General features: G+C 44.6%; 1 protein-coding gene across 2 annotated transcripts in view; it reads left to right on the forward strand.

Moving 5' to 3' along the window:
• Positions 1-22,656, forward strand: part of ABCC2 (ATP binding cassette subfamily C member 2) — a 77,257-nt gene extending 54,601 nt beyond the window's left edge. For both annotated transcript variants that reach the window (XM_061162372.1, XM_061162373.1), the window contains 11 exons: positions 60-279; positions 428-582; positions 3,508-3,663; positions 5,009-5,208; positions 6,669-6,795; positions 8,424-8,525; positions 9,043-9,186; positions 9,995-10,153; positions 11,308-11,474; positions 14,349-14,543; positions 16,189-22,656. In XM_061162372.1, coding sequence (XP_061018355.1) covers positions 60-279; positions 428-582; positions 3,508-3,663; positions 5,009-5,208; positions 6,669-6,795; positions 8,424-8,525; positions 9,043-9,186; positions 9,995-10,153; positions 11,308-11,474; positions 14,349-14,543; positions 16,189-16,318 — 1,755 coding nt within the window. In that variant the 3' untranslated portion in view covers positions 16,319-22,656. The remainder of the gene's footprint in view (positions 1-59; positions 280-427; positions 583-3,507; positions 3,664-5,008; positions 5,209-6,668; positions 6,796-8,423; positions 8,526-9,042; positions 9,187-9,994; positions 10,154-11,307; positions 11,475-14,348; positions 14,544-16,188) is intronic.
• Positions 22,657-25,056: the final 2,400 nt, after the last annotated feature.

Here is a 25,056-nt window from a genome sequence, read left to right on the forward strand (position 1 = left end):
CCAGGGAAACCCAAAATGCCAATAGGAATTCTACTAACACTGAGGTGGGGGCTTTGCAGGTGAAGTTCTCCATCTACTTGAAATACCTACAAGCAATAGGATGGTGCTCGATAGTCTTCATCCTCTTGGCATTTGTGATCTATTATGTGGCTTTTATTGGATCAAACCTCTGGCTCAGTGCTTGGACCAGCGACTCTAAAATATACAATGGCACCAACTATCCATCCTCTCAGAGGGACATGAGAGTTGGCGTCTATGGAGCTCTGGGAATAGCACAAGGTATGTGTGATGGCTACAACAGTTGTCCCTGAGACAATCTGTCAGGTCCACTTTGCCTTGACTTGGGAAAGCATTTGCCATTGTGTCCCTAGCACAAGTCTTCAGGGGTCCCTGTGCATGGTGCTGACTGCACTGCTTCCATTTCTAGGTTTCTTTGTGTTCATAGCGAATATCTGGAGTGTCTACGGTTGCAACCACGCATCAAACATCCTCCACAAGCAACTGCTGAACAATATCCTTCGAGCACCCATGAGTTTTTTTGACACAACACCCATAGGTCGGATAGTGAACAGGTTTGCTGGTGTAAGTATCTCAAGGGCTGTAAGACGCATTTATGGCTGAGGATCTTTCTGTTTCTAACAGGGAAAGAATTCTCATTTTCCCCTAGACAACACCGGGCAGTTCCAGTTCTTTGGTCCCACTTAGCATGCAGATGTTTCTGGAATACCTTATGCCTGGTCCTAGGGGTCCTGGGGATACAGGGATGAACCACTGTGGCTCTTTAAGTAGGCCACCAATGAGTGAGGGAGATGGCCAAGGAAATAAAGGATGATAGAATATGGGAAAATCAGGAACAACAATGCGCACAGTGGCATTCCGGGAGTATGAAAGAGTGACAGAAAAAAGAGGTCCAGCTGTATCTGGATGACCAAGGGTGGGAAATGTCAGAAAAGGTGAGATTTAAGTGGTAGAGGTTAGCCAGAAAGATGGTGGAGGGAGAGGGGGTGGGCCGGAGGCACTAGAAGCAGGATGTGAAGGACTACTCTGCAGAGGGAAAAACACAAGTGAAAGCAGAGTCACTGGTTTTGACAGTGAGTAAAAGTGATAGTGGGACAACCCTTGGTCACCGCTTGGTCACTGCTTCTAGTCCTGAAACTACCATCTTTGACACTTTACAAATAAGTAAACGAGGTCTAGGTTATAGAATCTTGTGGTTTTAATGGAGTTCTGGAACACTGTCTCCATTGGCTGCAGATTCTAGAACCCTTAGCATTTGTTCATTCAACATTTATTGGGTACCTTCTATGAGCCAAGGACTGTACTGGGGATTGAGATGCTCAATAAATGCAAAGGTCATAGATGGCTCTCTACCATGGACCAGACTGAACTCATTGATTCTTAATGAATATGAGGTGGAAATTTCAGGAACAGAGGAAACCAGACAATTCAGAGTAATATTCAACTATCACCAACAGAATTTTCAAACTTTTGTTTGTAGAAGAGGGCACACATTTTTAATAATGTCTTAGAAGCTCTGAGCCCTTATGTGTTTGGTCTTGTAGCAGACACAGAAAGTCTAGCTCCCAGCCTACAGCCAGGTTTTGGAGACATGGCAACTACTTCACAAGTGGGCTGGCCCCCACTTGTCACCTTCCTCTGCAACAAAAATGGTGGGCATGATGTCACTGGAGACAATTTACATGGGCTTTCTGCTGTTTATTAAAGCCTTAAAAAGGACATAATTTTGGATGGGGAGATTTCTCACAGGAATTTTGCAAAGATTGCACACTCTTTTCCAGGGTTGTAATATATATATGTATTATGCATGCTCATTCACTTTGGTTGTGTCTGACTTTTTGTGGCCCTATGGACTGTAGCCCATCATGCTTCTCTGTTCATGGGGATTCTCCAGGCAAGAATACTGGAGTGGGTTTCCATGCCCTCCTCATAACTGTGTCCAGGGTTGAGAGAAAAAAAGTTCTCACTATCAGTTCTGCGCAGATTACTTTTGACCATTAACTGGCATAGATTCTCCATCCTTCCTTCCTCCCCTACCTCCATCTCTTCTTAAAGGCTCAGCCATCGGCTCCAGGGGATCTGGGATCTAACTCTCCTTTATGGTCTGAGTCACCTCCACCACAAAACTCAGCATACAATTAATGATAATTTCCTTTTTCATGCAAAAACAGTTAGCAAAATATGACTGTTGCATAAGTAACTCAATATAAGTTTTCTGTGTTTTCTTTTTCAGAAGATTAATTATGTATATACATATATAATTATCTTTATATATAATATGTATATATGAATAATAATACATATCATATATATTAAACATATTATATATACATTTTATAAATATAAAATATATATAATAATACATATCATTATTTATTTGGAACATGGGAAAAAGGAAACTATCATTAATTGCAGAGTGAGTTTTTGAGGGAGGTGGCTCAGACCTTAAAGGAGAATTAGATTCTGGGTCCTCTGGAGCAGGTGGCTGAGCCCTTAAGAGGAGATGCAAGTAGGGGAGGAAGGAAAGATGGAGAATTTATACCAGATAAGGGTCAAAATGCAGGAAGTGAAGAGGAACTAAAACGTCTCTTGATGAAAGTGAAAGAGGAGAGTGAAAAAGTTGGCTTAAAGCTCAACATTCAGAAAACTAAGATCATGGCATCTGGTCCTATCACCTCATGGGAAATAGATGGGGAGACAGTGGAAACAGTGTCAGACTTTATTTTTGGGGGCTCCAAAATCACTACAGATGGTGACTGCAGCCATGAAATTAAAAGACGCTTACTCCTTGGAAGGAAAGTTATGACCAACCTAGACAGCATATTAAAAAGCAGAGACATTACCTTGCCAACAAAGGTCCGCCCGGTCAAGGCTATGGTTTTTCCAGTGGTCATGTATGGATGTGAGTTGGACTGTGAAGAAAGCTGAGCGCCGAAAAATTGATGCTTTTGAACTGTGGTGTTGGAGAAGACTCTTGAGAGTCCCTTGGACTGCAAGGAGATTCAACCAGTCCGTCCTAAAGGAAATCAGTCCTGGGTGTTCATTGGAAGGACTGATGCTGAAGCTGAAACTTCAATACTTGGGCCACGTCATGCGAAGAGTTGACTCATTGGAAAAGACCCTGATGCTTGGAGGGATTGGGGGCAGGAGGAGAAGGGGATGACAGAGGATGAGATGGCTGGATGGCATCACCAACTCGATGGGCATGAGTTTGAGTAAACTCCGAGAGTTGGTGATGGACAGGGAGGCCTGGCATGCTGCGATTCATGGGGTCGCAAAGAGTCGGACATGACTGAGCGACTGAACTGAACTGAAGGGTCAAAAGTAATCTTCACAGAACTAATAGTTGGTGAGGGTTTCTTTTTTTCTCTCAACCCTGGACAGTTATTTGCATTCTGATATGACTAAGCAAATTCCCTACCACAACTGAGAAGGTGTAAAGTGTCCCAGGAATTCATGAGCACACCATCTCTCCTCCTGTGTCCCTAGGATATCTCCACCGTGGATGACACCCTCCCCATGTCTTTACGCAGCTGGGTCTTGTGCTTCCTGGGCATCATCAGCACCCTGGTCATGATCTGCCTGGCCACTCCCATCTTCGTTGTCGTCATCATTCCTCTTGGCATCATTTATGTGTCTGTTCAGGTAGGTTTGGAAATGGCTAGGTTTCCCTTCTTCTCTACTCATAAAAGCTTAAGTTCTCTTGTGTTTATGGCTAGTCACTCCCCACCCCTCAAGCATCTTTGTCATTGAGTCAGATACTAACATACCATCTTCACAATGGTGAGGTTGTTGGTGGCTTCTAGAAGAGGTGTGCTAAGGCTGCTTCCTTGGTTGGCTTAGGTTGATCTACTTGGAGATGTCCCTCAGCAGGAGCCCAGTCTCTTTTCACTTCAGGGTAGTTCTCCTTTCACTGGGGTGTCTGTGGCAGGGCGGTGGGTGGGGGGGTTCAATTCCAGTGTGGTCTTGAGGGCACAAGTAGTTTGACAGCCAAGCCTCAAGGGAAACTAGAGCAAGTAGAAAGGGCTCCATGCCTGTAATAAGGGGCGGGAATGAGGGGAAGGAAGCTGTAGAGAGAATTCTTGTCCCAGCAGCTACCTTTAGGATGAATTGATCACCTTGAGAAAATAATGCTGAAGCCCTTCAGTGAAGGGTAGCCTTGTGGCTGTGATAAGTTTACACTCCTGGGCTTTGTGTTGAGTTCCTCAGGTACATTGTCATCTCTGTTAGTAACAAACCAACAAATAAAAGGCAGGATATTTGAGGAAACTTCCAGGTATAACACTTTGAATTCTGACTCTCCCATGCCTAGCTCTCTCCCTAATTTCAACAAATCCTCTGGGCTTCCGTGGTGGCTCAGACAGTAAAGAATTCACCGACAATGCAGGAGACCCAGGTTCAATCCCTGGGTTGGATCCCCTGGAGAAGGGAATGGCTACCCACTCCAGTATTCTTGCCTGGAGAATTCCATGGACAGAGGAGCCTGGCAGGTTATAGTCTACGGGGTCACAAAGAGTCAGACATGACTGAAGCGACTTAGCACGCATGCATCAGCATACCTTTCTTGAGCCATTTATTGTCCATCTCTCCTTTCCAAACCCCTTGTTCCCCAGCTGCATTTATCCCTTTAGAGACCATTTTTCTCACTACTGTCATTTAGAAATATGTGAAAAAAAAAAAATATGTGCAGATTCTTGGGACCATATGGATTAGGCTGACAAAACTCTGGATTATTCCAGATTCTAGGGCTGTGGCATAGTGTCTTGCTTTCATGCTCCCCTGATCCCCACCAACCCCAGATCCTCCCATCGTCCTCTTCCTCTGAGCCTCTCTCATCTCTCCTCTAGTAAGAGACCAGATCAGAGCTGCCTTTTGTTCAGATGTGGGCTCTGGCCTCAAAGTAATGAATGTTGGTCATGGCCACAAGGGAAGAGGTAACAACATATGTGATGTGATTGTGTGACAGAATCTTCATTTTTTTTGGGTCCAGATATTTTATGTGGCTACTTCCCGCCAGTTGAGACGACTGGACTCCGTCACCAGGTCCCCAATCTACTCTCACTTCAGTGAGACTGTGTCAGGTTTGTCTGTTATCCGCGCCTTTGAGCATCAGCAGCGATTTCTAAAGCAAAGTGAGACAGCGATTGACACCAACCAGAAATGTGTCTTTTCCTGGATCACCTCCAACAGGTGAGATTGCCCCCAGATATTCACCCAGACACGTGTGCTTTGCAGGTTTGACGTTAGCTGTGGGAGGGTAGGCGTGGCCCGAAATGTGAAATTTACTCTGGCTAAACACGCCTATCATGTGAGAAGAGAGGAGAAAGCATGAGCTTCGGAGTCAGACTGGTCCCTGTATCTGCTCTGCTACTTCCCAAGCGGGGGGAATTGTCTTGACCCCTCAGGAAAAATCTCGTTTTCTTTGTTTTTACAATGACTGGAACACAACCTATCTCATGGGCTTATGGAGGAAGTCACATGACACTGCTCAGCATTTTGTAACAGATACTGTCCAGGTGCTGGGTGAACCAGACATTCTGTTTGCTTCCCTGAGAGTGGACGTGAGGTTGTCCACAGGCAGGACAGTTTTTGTAGGTGGGAAAGAAGCAGAAGTTGGAGGGAGGAGAGCTGGAAAATTTTAGGTAAAAATAAGTAATGACAGAAATGAAAAGCTCAAATCCTGTGAGGTGAATCCAAAAAGGCTGAGCAGTCTTGGTTCCTCCAGCTTCATTAGACCTTGGCATGTCCTTGGAGGAGGAAGATCTTTTTCAGGAAATGAAAGCTCTTGAGTGGTTTCTACACTGTCTTGCAGTGTGAAGGGCAGGCTAATGATGCTTAGTATTATTTGGAACATGAAGAGGTCAGAAATTTGATTGTAAAGATATTTTATATCTTAGATACTTTCCAAGAAGGAAAGAGTCATTTTTCTGTTGGATGCCCCTTGTAAAATATCTATCATATTTATTTGTAGATGTGCTAGAATTATTTGTACAAATTTAGGTAAGCACATTTTACTGTGAAAGTTAGTTTTTATAAATTACATCAATCGATATACTATTCTGTTCTCTACAAAGCCCAACATATCTCCTTATTATCATCTCATACCTAACTTCTCTCCACCTCCTACTTTTTCTCCATCTTTTTAAAATCATGAAATCAGACAGGGTACATTGAACCTTCCTGTGGTGACTTCTTTCTAACCTTACATATGAATTCTTGATGCCATTGTTTACCATGCCTAATCAAAAGAACCCATTTGGAACATTTGTTAAAATGCAGATTCCTAAAAGTCATTCCCTCAATCTCCTGGGTAAGAGTCCACAAATTTTTGGCACAAATTTGTATATTTTTAACAATATCCACCAGATGATTCTTATGATTTGGCAAGTTTGGGAGGCACTGAACTATAGGATTCCCTTAGTTTAGCAAACTCTTCCAGTATCTTTAAAAATGCAATTTATTTTCCAAAATCCAAAATTTAAAAGACTTTAGGAAAACATGGCATAGTTAAACTGAGGCACCTCCTAAGAAGGCAGTCCTACCAACTCAAGCCCTCTCAGAATGTCCTGGGAGCCCCACGCTTGCTGGGTAAGGTAAGGAAGGTGACACCTCTCAGTGACACCTCTTTCTCTGGTTCTGTTGCCCTCCAGGTGGCTTGCAGTTCGTCTGGAGCTGATTGGGAACCTGATCGTCTTCTTTGCATCCTTGATGATGGTTATTTATAGAAGGAACCTAACTGGGGACACTGTGGGCTTTGTTCTGTCCAATGCACTTAATGTGAGTCTGGCTGGGAGTTTGGCTGAATTAATGCATTATTCTTAAATGCATGGTATATCCTAGACTAATTTAAGGATTAGTCTAGGGTATACCATGGAGTCCATGCTCTGGATTCCTTTTTAGATCCAGATAGACCAGGAGAGACTGTGGTTCAAACCCTGTCTCCATCTCTTACTAATTGTGTAACCCATGGACATGCTCCTTAACCTTTCTAAGTGGGTGCCAGTGTCATCTGGAAAACTGGATATATATTTTATTTCCCTGGGGAGTTAAGAAAGCAATCTCATGTGATTCAATCTAATAGTTTCCCATCTCTTTGCCTCTTTACTTGATTATAGTCAAAAGAAAAAATAAGCATTTCTTTTATAATATAGCAGTAACCAGAAAGTCTTTTGAACAAATAACTTCTACATTTATTTTGTTAAATTACAGAATAATTGGAGTTCACTTTAATGAAGAATATAGAGTCTTATAAAACTATATAATGCATCCCCCACTTGACTAAGGGATAAATATCAGACATTATTTCTTACCACCTAAGACAGAGACTGGCACCACAGTAAAATTTTAATAAACAATACTCATTTAATGAGTCATTTGGCCATCTTTTATGGAAATTTTCTGAACTAATATTTTGGGGGTCTGCATAGCTACCAGAAGGCTCTACATAGTGCTGTTTTCAGTTGGAGTCCATAAGACCCAAAGATGATCATGGTGGAAAAGGACTCTTGTCATTCACCAGAATCACTGGGTTCCTTGTGCCACTGCCCTTTCATCCCCTCAATTCTAGGCTTATTAACCTAGAACAGACAGGGCGAAGAGTTGGAGAACTATTAGACTGAACCAAAAGAACATCATTCAGATATCAACAATTTATATGGTCCAGCCGACATCAAGTGGTTACCCTTAGTCCCCAGCCTCCTGAGCTTTCCCTGTCTCTAACTACCATGTGCTCAACAAAGATTCCTGAGAGCATGTGCCAAGCCTATGTTTTTGCCTGTAAGAAGACTACATCTGAGAAGCTTGCCTCTGAGTGACCCACAGATGCCCTGGACTCTGGCCCAGGTCATGACAGCCATCTTCCTGTTGGTTAGATTTATCTCTGTCATGGCAGGAAGGCACTTGAGTTTACTGGGGTAACAGAGGACAGGGGTCCAAGTGGATGTCCCACCTTGAGGGTTGGCTTCTCAATCGAGCTGTTGTTCATTGAGAGCAGAGAAAGGCAGCAGCTTTTTAGAAGGCCTGTTCCTACTCCATGTCTTTCCTTATGCTTTCCCCATTGGAATGCTACCCCTAAACCCTAATGACTTATAGGTGGGAGAGCCAAGTTCAAGTCCCAAAACACTAACAGCCAGTCTATCTAGCCTCAGTTTTGGCGCCAGGCCACTCCAAACCCCTGGTGTCTTTCCTGTGAGCACCACAGAGTTGAGCACTCAATTGTCCTCCCACCATTCGATGCTCTGGCCTCATTTCCTCCCCCAAGGAGGTGTGGATTGTCTCTTATCCTCCTCCTCGCTGTCTTGTAGAGCCCGAGGTGCTAGGTACCGAGGAGGCACTAGATTGACCTCGTGGTTTGACTGGTTGGGTTGCTTTGAGCCTCAGATGATCATCTTCTGGTCTCTTTGTAGATCACGCAAACCCTGAACTGGCTAGTGAGGATGACATCAGAAATAGAGACCAACATTGTGGCTGTTGAGCGAATAACTGAATACATAAACGTGGAAAACGAGGTAAGGAGGAATCAGAGGAACCCAGGGACAAGGCTAAAAAAAAAATGCTGATGCTTTGAGAATGCGTCTTCACTTTATCTAAAGATTCTAAAGGTTCTCTGTAAGTTTCCCTTGCTCTGACAGAAAGGACCTAGTTTTTTGAAACCTAGAATAGGTAATGGTTTGGGAGAAGTCAGGTCTTGGGATTGCATGAAGTTAAATGGTGGCTTCATTCTCAGAGCAACGTCTTAGCATAGGGTTTCTTTAATTGAATAAGGTAGAAACCTTCTCAGCCATCCTGGTGGCTCAGATGGTAAAGAATCTGCCTGCAATGTGGGAGACCTGGGTTAGATCCATGGGTCGGGAAGACCCCTGAAGAAGGAAATGGCTGGAAGAACCAGTCTAGTTCAGTCTGTTCAAAGCAAATGCTCATAAGTGGCTGGGACACTGCTACTCTGTTCTGTGACATGAATCCTAGGGGGGATTGTTGAGTGAGTTGTCACCACGTAAAGCACTTTTCCTCCTGTCTCCTGGCCAGGCACCATGGGTGACTGATAAGAGGCCTCCAGAAGGTTGGCCCAGCAAAGGGGAAATCCAGTTTAGCAATTACCAAGTACGGTATCGACCTGAGCTGGATCTGGTACTGAGAGGGATCACCTGTGACATTAAGAGCACGGAGAAGGTAGGTGAAGCTGAAGAAAGGCCTGGGTGAGTGCCTGTGGACATAGAAAACCATTTCTTCATTCAATTGAAGTGAGTAGGTGGGAACACTTCTGATGCCCTGAGGTGTAGGGACACAGTGCCACCACTAGAGGGCAGGATATCCACAGAGGATCAAATAGACTTACTAAGCTCTTAAGGGCTCTCTTGCTCAGCCCTCCCCTGCCTCCCAGCCGGCATCCTCTTCTGTGGCAGATGGGCTCATTTCCTATAAGCCTCAAGACTTACAGAGGGGAAGTCAGGAAGCAGCGACCTGGGGAAGGAACTGGTGGAACGCCTGTGTAGAGGTTGTCCCTGCAGAGAGAATGGGCTGGTTCTCCTCCTGGTGAGCAAGGTCCTAGTATGGAGTTCTTGTTCTCTGAGGACTTGGGGTCTGATACAGGGCCAAAAAATTGTCTGGGCAACAGTACTTAGGTCCACGTTCTCAGACCTGATGGCAGGCCCAGTCCTTCCCTTCTCCTCACGTCTAAACAAGATTCTTAAAAATATATTAATTTCCAGGAATAATTAAAACAACAGATGTGTACATTTCCAGTAGTCAATGTAGTTGTCAGCCAGCTACAAGTCAGGGGGTAGGATGGGAAGGCCATCCTTTTCTGACATCTAGGCACTTTCCCCCCTCCCCCCGCCACCAAAACCACAGTCTAACATCTTAAGAGATGCAGTAGCTAATCACTGTCTTTTCCACTTTTAAGTATGAATGCCCCAGGCTAAATTGTTGTCCCCAAGAATTACACGATGAACTAACATGCAAAAAATTGTATTTACAGATTGGCGTGGTGGGCCGGACAGGAGCTGGGAAATCGTCCCTGACAAACTGCCTCTTCAGAATCCTAGAGGCTGCAGGAGGCCAGATCACCATTGATGGGGTAGACATTGCTTCCATTGGGCTCCATGACCTCCGAGAGAAACTGACCATCATCCCCCAGGTAAACTCTAGGACGTACTCACATGCAGCTGGTTCCAGAGGAAACATGCATCATCTTCTTGATGTATGTTCATTTAGCAGTGTCATTTCTGTCATCTACCTGGGATACCTAAGCTAGTTCCCTAAAATACACCACTTCCAGAACTTACAAAAAGTAGTTTTTGCATTTTGGAGGTAATATGCTTGTGTGACTCAGTATCTAAACAGTAGGTGGCAGCATCACAACAGAAGTCAAGTGGAGCAGATGATTATCTGTAGCCCATCATGGTTCGCAGGACCTTTGCAATCAGTATTAGCAGTTTTGCCACTGAAGCTTGAAACCATTAAGCTTTATTCTCTGCATCTGATGTGGTTACAAGAGAGGGGAGGGAATCTGCAGCAATTTTTTTTTGCCAGTAAGTGGAACAGTTAGTGTATCAGCAAGAAAGTCTTCCCAGAAGCCTTGCTCTCTGGACCCTTCCAAACAAGAATGCCCTGGAGGCTCTGGGTGTGTGGTCCTGATCAGAACCTGTCTGCCTCTGCTTGCTGCAGCCAAGTCTGGGGGTGGCTTTGGCTGGTCTGGTGTTTGCTGCCTTAGTTACACTTTTCTGTAGCCTCTTCAAGAGCATAAGAAATTATTCTCTTGTGACTGCACTACTCTTTCCTGTGCATTCCCTTATTCCCTCCACCTTCATTCACACCATGAGTTTTCAGTCTGTGTGTGGAGGAGGTGGGATATTCCTCTCATCTTTTTAAGAGATGCTGAGGCAAACTTGGAGATCTGTAGATGAATTTCAGAATGAAAACAAAACCAAGGACTCCACTTCTTTTCAAATAAATATTTTATTTATTTGGCTGTACCAGGTCTTAGCTACAGTACTCAAAATCTTCGATCTTTGTTGCAGCATGGGGGATCTAGTTCCCCGACCAGGGATTAAACCCAGGCTGCCCTGCATTGGGATCGCAGTGTCTTAGCCAGTGGACCACCAGGGACATCCCCCAAGGACTCCCCTTAATGCTGTGTTTAGCTCAAAGCTGTCATCAGGGAAATCGTGCAGAACCTTGACCACTAACTAACCAGCTTTCCATCTCAGACCTGACTGCTTTCTTGGCCACAAAGACCTGGTTCTTTTTCTGACACTGGCCCCAATAACTACCTGGTCCCTTGACTTGCAGGACCCCATCCTGTTCTCTGGGAGCCTGAGGATGAATCTGGACCCCTTCAACAACTACTCAGATGAGGAGATTTGGAAGGCCTTGGAGCTCTCTCACCTCAAATCTTTCGTGGCTGGCCTGCAAGCTGGGTTGTCCTACGAAGTGACAGAGGGTGGTGACAACCTGAGGTAAGGTTTCATACCCCACTGCTCGCACAGGCTGTGGATGCGGCAAGGGGAGCACTCCTTTTGTTGCTCGTGCTTGGTGGCAGCTGGCAAAGAATTTTCACTCTCCAGGTCTAATTCCTAGTGCATAAAAGGAACCTGTTGTGAAGATTAAGACCGAAGTGAATGTGCTTGAAAACCTTTGTTAATAAACAAACCCTCATGAGACATTACAAATGTGAGTTTGCAGATCCCGCCCTTGTGCGGGTTCTGAGGTGCACTCAGGCCGAAAACAATCCCCAATGTCTGATCCAGCTCCAGAGAGACTGATCTAAGTGGTGTGAGGCACTGGTGGAGGTGTGAGTTCTAAAAGATGCCCAGAGGCCCTGATCTAAGGGGCACCTGGATGATGGAGACGTGTAGTCTGCAGGGTCCTTGTAACACCATAACCCAACACCAAGATTCTTTTGGCTTCACAATCCTTTTTACTGTTTCAAAGCATTTCTACACATGTTGACACTTCACAGTTCCTGTTGGCTAACAAGCTGACCTGGCATTTCCCCTATGACAACCTGTTTTTCCCCTCTACAAACTGGTGGTCAGTTCTTGGCCAGAGCCAGCAGCTCAAGGGTGGGTCTTCCTGCAGTCCCTGCATGGTAAGCCGGGCTTAGACCATTAGCAGCTGAAGCTCAAAAAAGGGAAGGCTCAGAAGCTCAGTTAAAGGACCTGCCACTCTGGCCTCACTTGGGAGCTTGTTGTAAATACAGAATTTCAGACTCTGGACCTACTATCTGGAATCTCCCCTGTAGCAAGAGTCCTGGGTGATTTGTGTGCACACTAGAGCAGGGAAGCAATGACGAGCAGGTTGAGTCCTTAGTAGGCGGCACGCTAGCATCACTAGGCAAAGTCCCGTGCCCAGGCTGTACCCCAGACCAGTGGAACCAGGGCCCCTGGTGATTCCAGTGTGCAGCCCCAGCGAACGCCTATGAGCCCTGGTAGAGAACACCCTATGTTTGTTCTCCCTCAGCCACAGACCTGGGAACTACTAGCAGAACGGAGGTAGGTCTTCAGGCCTATTAAAAATGCTGTTCAAACATTCAGTCAACAAATATATATTGAGCATCTACTGAAAAGACAGAGGAAAATGCCATAGACACACCCATGCCCTCCTAGAACTGACGTGCGATGGAGAAGACAGACATTGGACAAGTAAATTCTGCACAGTAAATGCCTGAGGTGTGCAGGGCCATGGGGGCCGATCTGGCAGGCTCTGATAGGGCCCAAGGACAGAATCACACCACCCTTCTTGGACCATGCTGAGACACATGGCATTACCAGTGCCTTAATTTCAGATCTGGGGTGGTGGATGTTGAAACTTAAACTCTTTGATCAGAGACTAGAGATCAATCAGCTTGGAGATCAAGCCCTCCACAGCTAAAAGCCAAACTGATGCCTCAGCAGCAGCCTGTTGCTATGAGGTCCATATGAACCAGGCAGGATTTGGGGAAGTTAAACAAACAGGTTTGCAGTATCTGTGTTCTTACATTACAGAGAAAAACTGGAAGTTCATCTTGGGTGACTTCTCATCTCCTGCAGAAATTTTCTTGCAGGGAATTACAGAACTTTAGTCTAGCCACCCCCTGTTTAATATGTTCCCTAATGGCCACGGCAGGAAAGAACAATTAGCAAATTCCCGAATATTTCCTCCACATCATTTCCCAAAGCTCCTTAATGTAAGTAAGAGGTCCAGCCTTCATTACTGGCTTTTAGCAAATTAAAGCTATTTGCATCTTACAGGCATATTTGAATTCCACATACACTGCATCTCACACCAAGACATCATCATGTTCATTAGATGTTCATTAGCAATGGTCTCCAATCAAGGCAGAAGGCCCCAAACAAATAATTAGACTTGAGGCTAGAATTACACATTAAAATAAGGAATGGATTTACTAAGAGCACTAAGAAATGCCACTGGGGCATTCTTGTGTGGTGTCATCCTATAGTAATGATGTCAGGTCAAATACTGCTGAAGCAAGCTTGGTGGCAGCCGCCTTATTTTGAAATTGTTGCTGGTGTACTGAGATATCACTGTAGCTAAATGCAAGGTACTAGCCCTGGGCTAGTGTTTTCCAAACTTGTTAAACATGAAAGTCTCCTGGGGTGTATTCAAAATACATGTTCCTCAAAATTGTGCAATTTGCAGAGACGTGGATGGACCCAGAGGCTGTCATCCCGAATGAAGTCAGCACAAAACCTATCACTTATATGTGGAAGCTAGAAAAATAAGACAGGTGAACTTACTTGCAAAGCAGAAGCAGAGACAGATGTAGACGATGGACGTATGGATAGAGGGGGAGAAGAGGAGGCGGCATAAATTTGGAGATTGGGATTGACATATATATATATATATACTATGTATAAAATAGCTAATGAGAACCTACTGTACTGCACAGGGAACTGTACCATCCTCACAGGTTTGTGAGGACCTAACTGGGAAGGAAATCCAAGGAAGAGGGGATATATGTGTATGTCTAGCTGATTCACGATGCTATATAGCAGAAACAAATACAACTTTGTGAGCAACTATACTCCAACAAAAATTAATTTAAAAAATACATATCCCTAGCCTCCTCCCCATTCTGAGAATGGAGACCAGAAGTATGAATTTTTTAATTAAGTACCTGGGGTGAGCCTTCTAATTAATTAAAGGTTTGGAAAACATTGCCTTTGGCAACAGTGAAGAGCTAGTGGAAGAGGGTAAGGCATTCTAACGGAATAGAGGTGTGTGGGTTTTGAAAGTCTGATCTGGGACGTGAAATGTACCCTCTCAGACCCTCAAGCCTGGGTACTCCCTGGTCCTTAGGGGCTAATGCTTGGTTTCTTCCATTGCTGCAGCGTAGGGCAAAGGCAGCTACTGTGCCTGGCCAGGGCTCTGCTTCGGAAATCCAAGATTCTGATCATGGACGAGGCCACTGCTGCGGTGGATCTAGAGACAGATCAGCTCATCCAGATGACCATCCAAACTGAGTTCTCCCACTGCACAACCATCACCATTGCCCACCGGCTGCACACCATCATGGACAGTGACAAGTGAGTAAGGAGACAGCCTCATAGCTGGCTTAACCCTTGGTCAACAGTGATAGCATCAGTTGTGAGATATCTTTACAGAAGACTTAACCACCAGCATTTTACTGTGAAGAAATAGAGGCTGAGGGATTTCAAGTAATTTGCCCAAAATTATACATCAGGCCGACAGGGTTAAGGGAACTGTCTTGAAGGTAAAATGGGAAACTGTGTGTAACTATTAGCCAAGTATGGGCGGTGGAGGCCCAAGCCAGGAGCGGCAGATGTTGATCTGGAGACCTTTTAGACTATATAGGATCTCAGCTGCTCCCCAGTAAACAGAATCTTTCTGTTCCTTCTATCTCTGACAATTGAAAATGGGGATAATGTCAGTAATCTTGAAATTAGAATAGACTCCCTTTTAAAATCAATGTGTTGGTGATGGACAGGACACCTGGCATGCTGCAGTCCATGGGGTTGCAAAGAGTCGGACACAACTGAGCTACTGAACTGAACTGATCCTTAAACAATGTGTATCCTTAAAAAAAGAAAAAAGCTTACATGAATAGACATACTGCATATATTCCTATTTTGTTCAGTATTCCACATAGAAGTCATCTGTGTTGATGCAGATGGCTGTGGTTCACACTCGCTCCTTTGTAGCCTGGAATGAATAAACATACTGTTACCAGATTGGCTACCTTAACCTGCTGCAGTGTCCTAGTCCACAGACTCCTCGTCCTGGCCAAGGAGGTTCTTTCTCTGCTCAGATTCCCAGTCAGTAACAAAAGTGATGCTAAGGCTGAAACAGCATAAGCTTTATTCGATGGCCAAAGAATGGAGAAGTGGAAATTAGTTGGCAAATCAACTTTCTCAACCCCAAAAAAGACACCAATTATATAGGATAGTTGATGTAGAAAGGGAAAGAATTGGAAAGAGTGGGAGGAATATTCATGACTTATCTGAGACCAAGGTTGTGATTTGGAGCCAAACTAATGCAACCCGCCTTTTCAGTCCTTTCTGAGCTTTTCCGGTTGTTGTCATAGCAACTGTCCTTCTCAGGTGCTTGTAGGTATATCATTTAGCATATGCTAATTCAAACCAGTCAACTGTAAAGGAAATCAACCCTGAATATTCATTGGAAGAGGACTGATGCTGAAGCTCCAATACTTTGGCCACCTGATGCAAACAGCCAACTTGCTGGGAAAGACTGAAGGCAAAAGAAGTGGGCAGCAGAGGAGGAGATGGTTAGATAGCATTACCAACTCAATGGGCATGAATCTGAGCAAACTCCAGGAGACAGTGAAGAGGAAGGAAGCCTGGCATGCTGCAGTCAGTCCATCGGGTTGCAAAGAGTTGGACATGACTTAGCAACTGAGCAAAAGCAATAATATATTGCAGTGAGCACATAATGAGACCCAAGGTCTACTGGAAATCAAATCTTTCACCACCTTAGGTCTAGTTGGTTGTAACCAGTTCTTGTTTTTCTCTTTGCAGTGTCCTCTTGAAACTTAGATAAGAGCAATTGGTTTCCATTCGAGGGAGGGGCAGGGGTATGATTCTGGGGCAACCACTTTGGAACAATACCATGACTTTAATAATAAGTCCTGGTTATTCTTAAAAATGCCAAGGTTTGAGACGCTGCTTTCTAAGACTTTCTTTTCTGTTTCAGGGTAATGGTCCTAGACAGTGGGAAGATTGTAGAGTATGACAGTCCTGAAGAACTGCTGAAAAACCCTGGCCCCTTTTATTTTATGGCCCAAGAAGCTGGCATTGAAAATACGAACAGTACAACGTTCTGAGGGCAAGTCTTATGGGTTAGAGGACTATTTAGATCATTTATTTTTTGTGAAGCATATCATACATATGAAAGTGTGTGCAAAATGTATGCTTTAAAGAAGGATCATAAGTGAGCACCTACGTCCTTACTAAGATTTAAAAAAAAAAAAATCAGTATTACCAGCAACATCAGAACCCCCCTGATGATTCCACTTTGATCATTCTGGCTGGCTACCCACCCACCCTTCTCCAGAGAAACCACCATCTGATTTTTGTGATAATTATTCCTTTGCTTTTCATTTTGGTCTTACCATTTTCCTTAAACATATATCTTTAAAACAAAAAAAACTTAATGTGAATGGCCTGATTCACACTGCATGTATTCTTGCTTCTTTTGTTCAGTATTATATTTGAGATTCATCCATGTCCAAGCACGTAGTGAGGCTGCTTCATTCTCACTGCTCTGGAGTACAGCAACATGTGAACAGGCCTCAGTTTATCCAGTTTAGGTTGGTCAGCAGTGGGGTGATTTCCAGGGTTTGTTGTTTTTCCTGTTATGAACAGTACTGCTATGAGCATTCTGGTACACAACTCCTAAGACACATGTAAGAGTTAGGCATAACGTATAGCAATGGGAGGTATGCATAGGTTTAAATGCATATGGTAGGTAATGCCAATTTAAAACTTTTTTTTTCCCCAACCTGATGAGTGTGAATTGGTGTCTCCTTGAGGTTTTTAAATGTATATTTCCCTGGTTACTATTGAGGTTTCCATATGTGGTGTCTGCTGGTTCTTGTGCATAATGCTTTATCTTCTTGGATGCCTTCTGAATGTTTACCTTAAACTGCTCAATCTCTAGCATTTTTTAAAAAACTGAAGTATAGTTGATTTGCAATATTGTGTTAGCATTTTACCTGTGAACATGCTTTGAGACCTGAATTGAATCTGAGCTCTCTTAAGAGGAACTGTGAATATTTCTGCCTGCCACCTGGGGGCGTTACCCAGAAGAAATTTCAGTTAAATACTCCACCGAGAGGTTCCAAACATGGTTGGTGGGACTTCAAACCACAATCCTGTGTGAGAGCCAGCTTGCACAACGGTTGAGGTGTCCAGGTTTCAGAAGTCCCTGGGAGCCTTGACACATGACCCTTCTCCTTCCAGGCTTTTTTGTATCACGTTATTCTGGGTTCAACATATTCTTTACCTCCATTTCAGCGATGCAGTTTTGGAAGATTTTTATTCTTTCATCAGTGTAGTCATTTGTTGACTGAGATGCTCAGAGACTGACACTTCCTAAATGAGGGACCTAGACAACTGTGAGGCAGGATTAAGAAGAGACTTGTTTACTACTGTTTGCTGGTCCCATCAGCATCACTCTAGCAATGCTTGTTTCCCCACAGCGGCAGTTTTTCTAATACTCATAATACCAGGTGGTCATGACAGCACCCGCCGAGCAGTGCCCCTTCTGGGAAGTCTGGGCTTCAGTTTTAGTGCCTCCAACCTCTGCCTTTTTGTTCCCACGGTACTATGGGTCGTGTCTGCTTTTGCATTTGCTAGCTCTCTGGTATTTGCTTTTCTTTGGCCCTTTCTCCAATGCCTATTTAACGATTCTTTATGTTGTTCTGTTAACCTGTGATTTCTGTCTCTTGCCTAACCAAATGGGTAGAACCTTGGAGATAATGCAGTCTAAGTCTCTTATTCTTCAGCTAAGCACCAGACTGAGAGTGGTTTTATTAGACCCACGATCAAAACTTGTTTATGGCAGAGGCAGGACCAGAAACCAAATTCCTGATTTGATTTAATGATTCCTTTTCCTCCTATAACGGGAGAGGGTTTTTCATCTACCTTCTCCTGTGGATGCAGATACAAGAGAGGGGAAGCAGTCTTTTTTCTCAGTCATGCTGACTCAGACTCAGTGAAGGTGGTGGGAACCAGAGCAGCCTGGATCCAAACCTTTGGTGACGACTCCTCCCCTCCAAATCTTCTGTTAACCCAGTCCACACTCTGGACCCACTTACCATGATCACTCTTTCCTACTTGCCTCCTGAAGTCCTCTTTTTTGCTTGTCCTTGAAGCATTAAGATGTCCCTGTTTTTGTCCTTGACCTGCCTCCCCCAGTTCCTCCATTTTCTCCTTAATTTCATACACTCAGTGGTTTCAACTTCTATGCATATGATTCTCATTTCTAGCCTCTAGTGTTGAGATTCATATATTCCACTGCCTCCGGCATTATCACCTGGATATCCTTCAGGCATCTGACACTCACTACTCTGACAGATCCTCTACTTCCTCTGTACTTTCTAACTCCAGTGGTGACATCACTGTCCACTCGGTCCTACAAAATGAAAACCTGTGTAGCACTCTCGGGTTTTCTTTCCTGATCAATCAGCCACCAAGCCCTTCCAGTTGCACCCCTGTTGCTCTTGCCATGGTTCAGATTCTCCTCACTGCCATCCTGGGCTAAGAGCATAGGCATCCTTGCCTCCAGGGCTGTTTTCCTCAGATACACCCACCCACAGCTACCAGAGCAATCTATTATGAAAAACTGACCATGTTACCCCTCTGCTTAAACCCTTCATTCAACAGCAACCAGAATAAAGTTAAAATCCCCTAGTATGGAATAACAAAGCTAACATCCAATCCAATCTCATGTTAAGCTCTAGTGACATTAAAACACTTTTAGAATCCGCTTGCACCGCCCGCCCCCCCCCCCCCCCCCCACAAACACACAATTACTGTCTGACTCTAGCCTTTTCTATCCCCTCTGCTTGGAATCCCATGATTACCTCTAACTCACTAAGACTCAGTAAGAAGTCATCTCCTGAGAGCCTTCCCTGATTCCCTCTCTTCTCAACCCCCATACTAGCTTCAGCACTGTGGTGGATTTTCAATCTGTGGGGCAGCTCTGCATCTGAAAGGCAGTTCTCCATGGACTCCTCCAACTTAAGATTCTGGGTGGGCGACCAGGGTGTGGCCCTGTGACGAGGTTCCACTAATCTGACACACCTGTGCCAGATGTTGATTCAGGAGCTAGAGACACAAGCGCAGGTGAATCTGTCCTGGCGAAAGTAAGAGTCAGTGTCATCATCCAGGGGTAGCAGTGGCGGTGACTACAGCTGGGCGCAGTGACGCTGTCTGATAGCAAGCATTGTTCCTGGCTTCGAAGATTCAAATTGGCTTCCTTACCCTCCCAGAGGGCCAGTGAGCCACGTACTATCATTTGAAAACTTCCTTTCTGCTTAAGTTTACGAGTTGGGGGGCTGTTGTTTACAACTAAATAATGCTCCTCAGCAGCACACTTAATTTGCTTTTACTGAACTTATTATTTTGTTAGATAGTTTTTTGTTTGCATTTCTCTACTAAGCTGTGAGCCTCTTGAAAACAATTTCTTACTGTTTTGTATCTCCAGTGGCTGGAATATAGTAAGTCCTCACTTTTTTTTTTTTTTTTGGAAAATCAAAAAATTATAAAGATTTTCAAAATAATCTTTATAAAAAATGTAGCAACAGGGTTGATGCACATTGGTGACTTTAAAAATTAGCAAACGATATTACACAAACACTGATGATCCCTAAACTGCTACAACTTAGATTTAGTTAGCAAAAACCATATTCAACTATCAATGTGGATTTATGTTTTCCACATAGACTAGATACTAAATTGACTTTTGGAAAGGTTTTATATTCTTTGAAGACTAGACAAAAGTTGTAAAAATGAAGGGAAGAATTGGGTTGTAAGAACACTCCATTTTCATAGTATCTCTTTTTACTTTGTATGCAAGTAATCTGTTATGCTATAGAATTTAACTGTTTCAGTATAAAAAGCAACTGCTTAGGAAAGTAGTAGAAAAAGCGGGAAAAAAAGGGAGTATACAGTATTTCTTTCAAGACTGCTTTGGTTCTCACTGAATGAAGAATAGTCTTCCTTTCTTCAACTCTAACAGTCAAGCCCTTGGTTGACACAAGTCCTTGGTAGTCTCCTGAATGGACGGTCACCTTGGTCCTTGCCATGACAGCCATCTGGCCATTCTGCCTCATGACTGCTGATTTCAGGTCCACTTGTCCTGTGGATGTCAGGCTCCTCCGGAGCAGCAGTCTTGGGAACATTTATCTGTTGCTCAAGTCCACAGCCACTTGTTGCCTCTTTGGGGAACAACCTTATTGGCATCCATCTATAAAGACCGTCAAGGTATTTTCTGGTTGTACCTCCGAGCACAGCTGTCTCCCCCGGTGCTTGGTGCTGTAACGCCCTGGACTGCTGGCTCCTTTGTTAGCTGGCACCCAGCAGCAGGTCATTGCAATCTGGTTTGTCAGGGTTTACATTCTGGCATCATAAAGATGCCTCCTGGTTCCATAAACATCTGCTAGGCTGATGCATCTATTAGTTCCAATCTAAACAATTCCACTTTGGCTAGCTTTTCATTTTCCTTCATTAAAACGTCTAAAGTTTTCTGCATACTTGGCTTTAGTGTTAATGGGTTGAACAGAATCCTTTTGTTTTATTGGAACCTAGAGTTAGGGGTATGGCACAAGGGCCAAATTAGGCCTGCTATTTTTATAAATAAAGTTTTTGCAACACAACCATGCTTACTTGTTTCTGTATTATCTATACCTGCTTTGTGTTACAATGAAGTTGTGAGACACTCTGGCCTAAAAAGCCTGAAGTACTTACTATCTGGCCTTTTATGGAAAAGGTTTGCAAATTCCTGCTCTAAAATCAACAGTGTAGTCTGGACTGGATCATGTTTCCATTGTCAGATAATTTGCCTCAAAAATGTCATGTGGCTCCATACCTGCAGCAGATAGAATAATGGTCCCCAAAGACGTCCATGTCTGAATCTTCAAAACTTTAAGGATTTACCTTACACAACTAAAGGGACTCCGCAGATATGATTAAGGATAATAAGATGGCAGGTTGTCCAGGTGAGCCCAGTGTTGTAATTACAAGGATCCTTGTAAGAGAATGAAGATGATGTGATGACAGGAAGAGACAATGGAAGATGCTGTGCCACTGGCTTTGAAGATGGAGAAAAAGACCATAAGCCAAGAAACAGGTGGTTTCTAGAAGTTGGAAAAAGGCAAGAAAACAGATTTCCCCCTGAAGTCTCCATAAATAATGAGCCCTAGCAACCTTGACTTTGGCCTAATGAAACTGATTTCAAATTTCTGACCTCCAGAACCGACAATAAATTTGTTGTTTTACACTACTAAAGTAGTGGTAATTTGCTAAAGCAGCAATATGAAGCTAATACAATATTGTAGGTCCAAGTAGCTCTGATAAAATTGCTAATATCCTTTAACTGAAGTCAGTTTAATAATTCATTGACCTTCACTGAATCCCACTGTAGTGTGAATTTGTAGAGAGGATTATGTCATCTTTAAACTCCAGCTAGGGACTTCCCTAGTGGTCCAAGGAACTGGTCCCTTGGTGAAGACTCCGTGTTCCCAATATAGGGGCCCTGGATTTGATTCCTGGTCGGAGAGCTAAACCCCACACACTGCAACTAAGAGTTTGCATGCTGCAACTACAGACCCCGCATGTCACAAAGAAGATCAAAGATCCCACTTGCCGCAACTGAGACCCGGCGCAAATATACATTAAAAAAAAAAAGCTACCTTTTAAGGCCAGTTGGAAGTGAGTATTGAATTCAATACTCATGGCTCTCACCCCTTCTATCAAATTGCAAAGATCTTATTCAGCTTAATCCTATTTGGAGGTAAAATTTTGATCTCACCTGAGAGGCTGCAGGAAGATGCTTTTTTCAAGAGTCACGGTGATGCTGATGACAGGAGGCGACCATGAGAGATCAGGGATCTTTCAGCTTTGCTGGTCCTGAACCCGGGGAAGGGCTGCCACGGGAAAAGATCCGAGCTTGACTCCTCTTGGAGTCCCAGGGGACACCCAGACAGGCGGCTAGCCCTGGTGACATGGTCCTGCTGATTCTGTAGACCCCCACAAGTCCGCTTGCTCCCAAGAAATGGTCCTGAGTGGAGACACTGCTTGCTTCTGCCACTACACGCCTTACCTCTGGGACAGCACTGTCTGTTCCTTCAGGTCACCTGTGAGTGGTGGTAAGGAATAAGATACTCCTAGGCAGCTTGCAAGGGCGGCAATCTGTTGTAGAAAACTCCCAAACTGATACACACAAAACACTGTTGTGGATCTCCCCTGACAACCACAGTGGGCTGCATGAAAGGAAACAACGCAAACTAGAGATGGGAGAGACGAGCCCTGCTCTGTGGTACTGAACCGTCTGCCTCACCCAGCCCAGGTGAAATGTGAGAGCTTCATCAGTGCGATGTGCTATTAGATGGGAGAGTTTAAAATCCTGAGTTGGGCTTCCCTGGCAGTTCAGTGGTTAAGAATCCGCCTGCCAATGTGGGAGACACGGGTTCGATCCCTGATCCAGGATGATCCCACATGCCGTGGAGCAAAGCCAATGCACCACAACTATTGAACCTGTGTTCTGGAGCCCAGGAGCTGCAACTACTGAAGTCTGCAAGTCCTAGAGTCCATGCTCCATAACAAGAGAAGCCACTGCAATGAGAAGCCCACACACCCCAACTAGAGAGTAGCCCCTACTCGCCACAACCATAGAAAGCCCAAACAGCAGTAAGGACCCAGCATAGCCAAAAATAACTAAAGAAAAAAAAAAAATCCTGTGAGTTGTAACGACCAGAGAGATGATTTAGGGGTAAGTTATATGATACTCAAGGTTTCTCAGTCCTTAGGGCTAAGGTTCTGCAAATGAAACACAAGTCAGAGCACAACTATGTTCTTTTAGAGCCTGTTGGTACTCCTGACCCTGAAACAGAATGGACACAGAGTTCCAGCTTCACAGTTAGTTAAAAGAGTGAAACAAAATTCAATCTTTATTAAAACCATGTAATTCTAGAGCTCACAGTTCACAAAAATTTGCAGAATCATCTTATTTGTTCTCACAATAATCTTGAGAGGGAGATCCGTAATCTGTACACTTTAGATGACAGGAGATTCCCACCACCACTCCCTGTTCTCTGAGGACACTTGGGAGAAAGCATCACTGAAGAGCTGCCTCCAGGCAGAAAAGGGAGCACACTCGTGACACTAATTAAGCAGGCAAACTGGATTTGGAAACTTCGGTTGTGTCAGAAACATATGACACCCTTTCTTTCCATTTTTTTTTTTGGTAATTCCTACTCTTCCAATGGTAGGCTTCCCTGGTAGCTCAGATGGTTAAGAACCTGCCTGCAATGCAGGAGACCTGGGCTCAATCGCTGGGTCAGGAAAATCCCCTGGAGAAGGGAATGGCAACCCACTCCTGTATTCGTGCCTGGAGAATTCCATGGACAGAGCAGACTGGTATGCTACAGTCTATGGGCTTGCAAAGTCAGCTATGACTGGGCAACTAATACACACTTTTCCAATAGCGAAGTGAAGGGAAGTCGTTCAGTCATGTCCAACTCTTTGCGACCCCATGGACTGTAGCCTACAAGGTTCCTCTGTCCATGGAATTTTCCTTCACTTGTGGCTCAGCTGGTAAAGAATCCGCTTGCAATGCAGGAGACCTGGGTTTGATCCCTGGGTTGGGAAGATCCCCTGGAGACAGGAAAGGCTACTCACTCCAGTATTCTGGCCTGGAGAATTCCAGGGACTGTACTGTCTATTGGGTCGCAAAGAGTTGGACATGACTGACTTTCCAATAGTAGAAAGTTCTTTTAAAAAAATAGCCTACACAGGTAAGTTTAATGTGCATACAAATCACCTGCAACCTTGACTCAAAGTTTAGGGTGGGGCCTCCATTTCCAGTGAGCTCCCAGGTTACATGGGTGGTGATGCTGCTGGACTGAAGACCACACTTAGAAAGGCAAGACCTAGCAGCCACTATGGAGAACAGTATGGAGATTCCTGAAACAAACTAAAAAATAGGAGGAAATATGCAGGATCCTCACCTGAGGAGACACACAGGACGGTAGGCTGGCGAGGGAACACAGCCCGGCCTGCTCTGGGAGGAGCATCCTGTCGCCTCTCAAAGCCTGACCAAGCCCCACTGACGATGGACACAGGGGAGGAAGACAACGACAAGGGAGCCTGGCCACAGTACTTTGGCCACCTCATGCGAAGGGTTGACTCATTGGAAAAGACCCTGATGCTGGGAGGGATTGGGAGCAGGAAGAGAAGGGGACGACAGAGGATGAGATGGTTGGATGGCATTACCGATTTGATGGACGTGGGTTTGAGTAAACTCCGGGAGTTGGTGATGGACAGGGAGGCCTGGCGTGCTGGGATTCATGGGGTCGCAAAGAGTCAGACATGACTGAGCGACTGAACTGAACAGTTCCAGTAGGTGGAGCCCTTGTTCTCCCAGTGCAGCAGCAGCGGCTGCTCGCCCTGAGTGCAACCTCTACCAGAGAGCCCTGGCAAGGTGGGGGTCAGCCTGAGCCAGCAAGGACAGGAGCCTGCCGAGTATAGGGAAGAGACACGCAGCTGCCCTTCCAAGCAGAACCAGAGAACTTCCTGGCATCTTCATCAGCCATGGACTGAAAACTCACTACGGACACCTACCTTGTCTGGTTTGCACTGCCCAGGCACAGCTGGCTCAGCTTGCAGCCTGGCCAGCACCTCATCCTACTTACGGTACATGCAGCAAGTGGGAGAACCCAGGTCTTGCAGCCCTGCTCTGCCATTTGCTAGCTGTGTGGTCTAGAGCTACTTGCTTAATTTTCCTTGAACTTCCATTTGTCATCTTCAAAATAAACAGCGATACATAAAAAACAAAAAA

Source organism: Dama dama, chromosome 15 (assembly GCF_033118175.1).
Source record: "Dama dama isolate Ldn47 chromosome 15, ASM3311817v1, whole genome shotgun sequence".
NCBI lineage: Eukaryota > Metazoa > Chordata > Mammalia > Artiodactyla > Cervidae > Dama > Dama dama.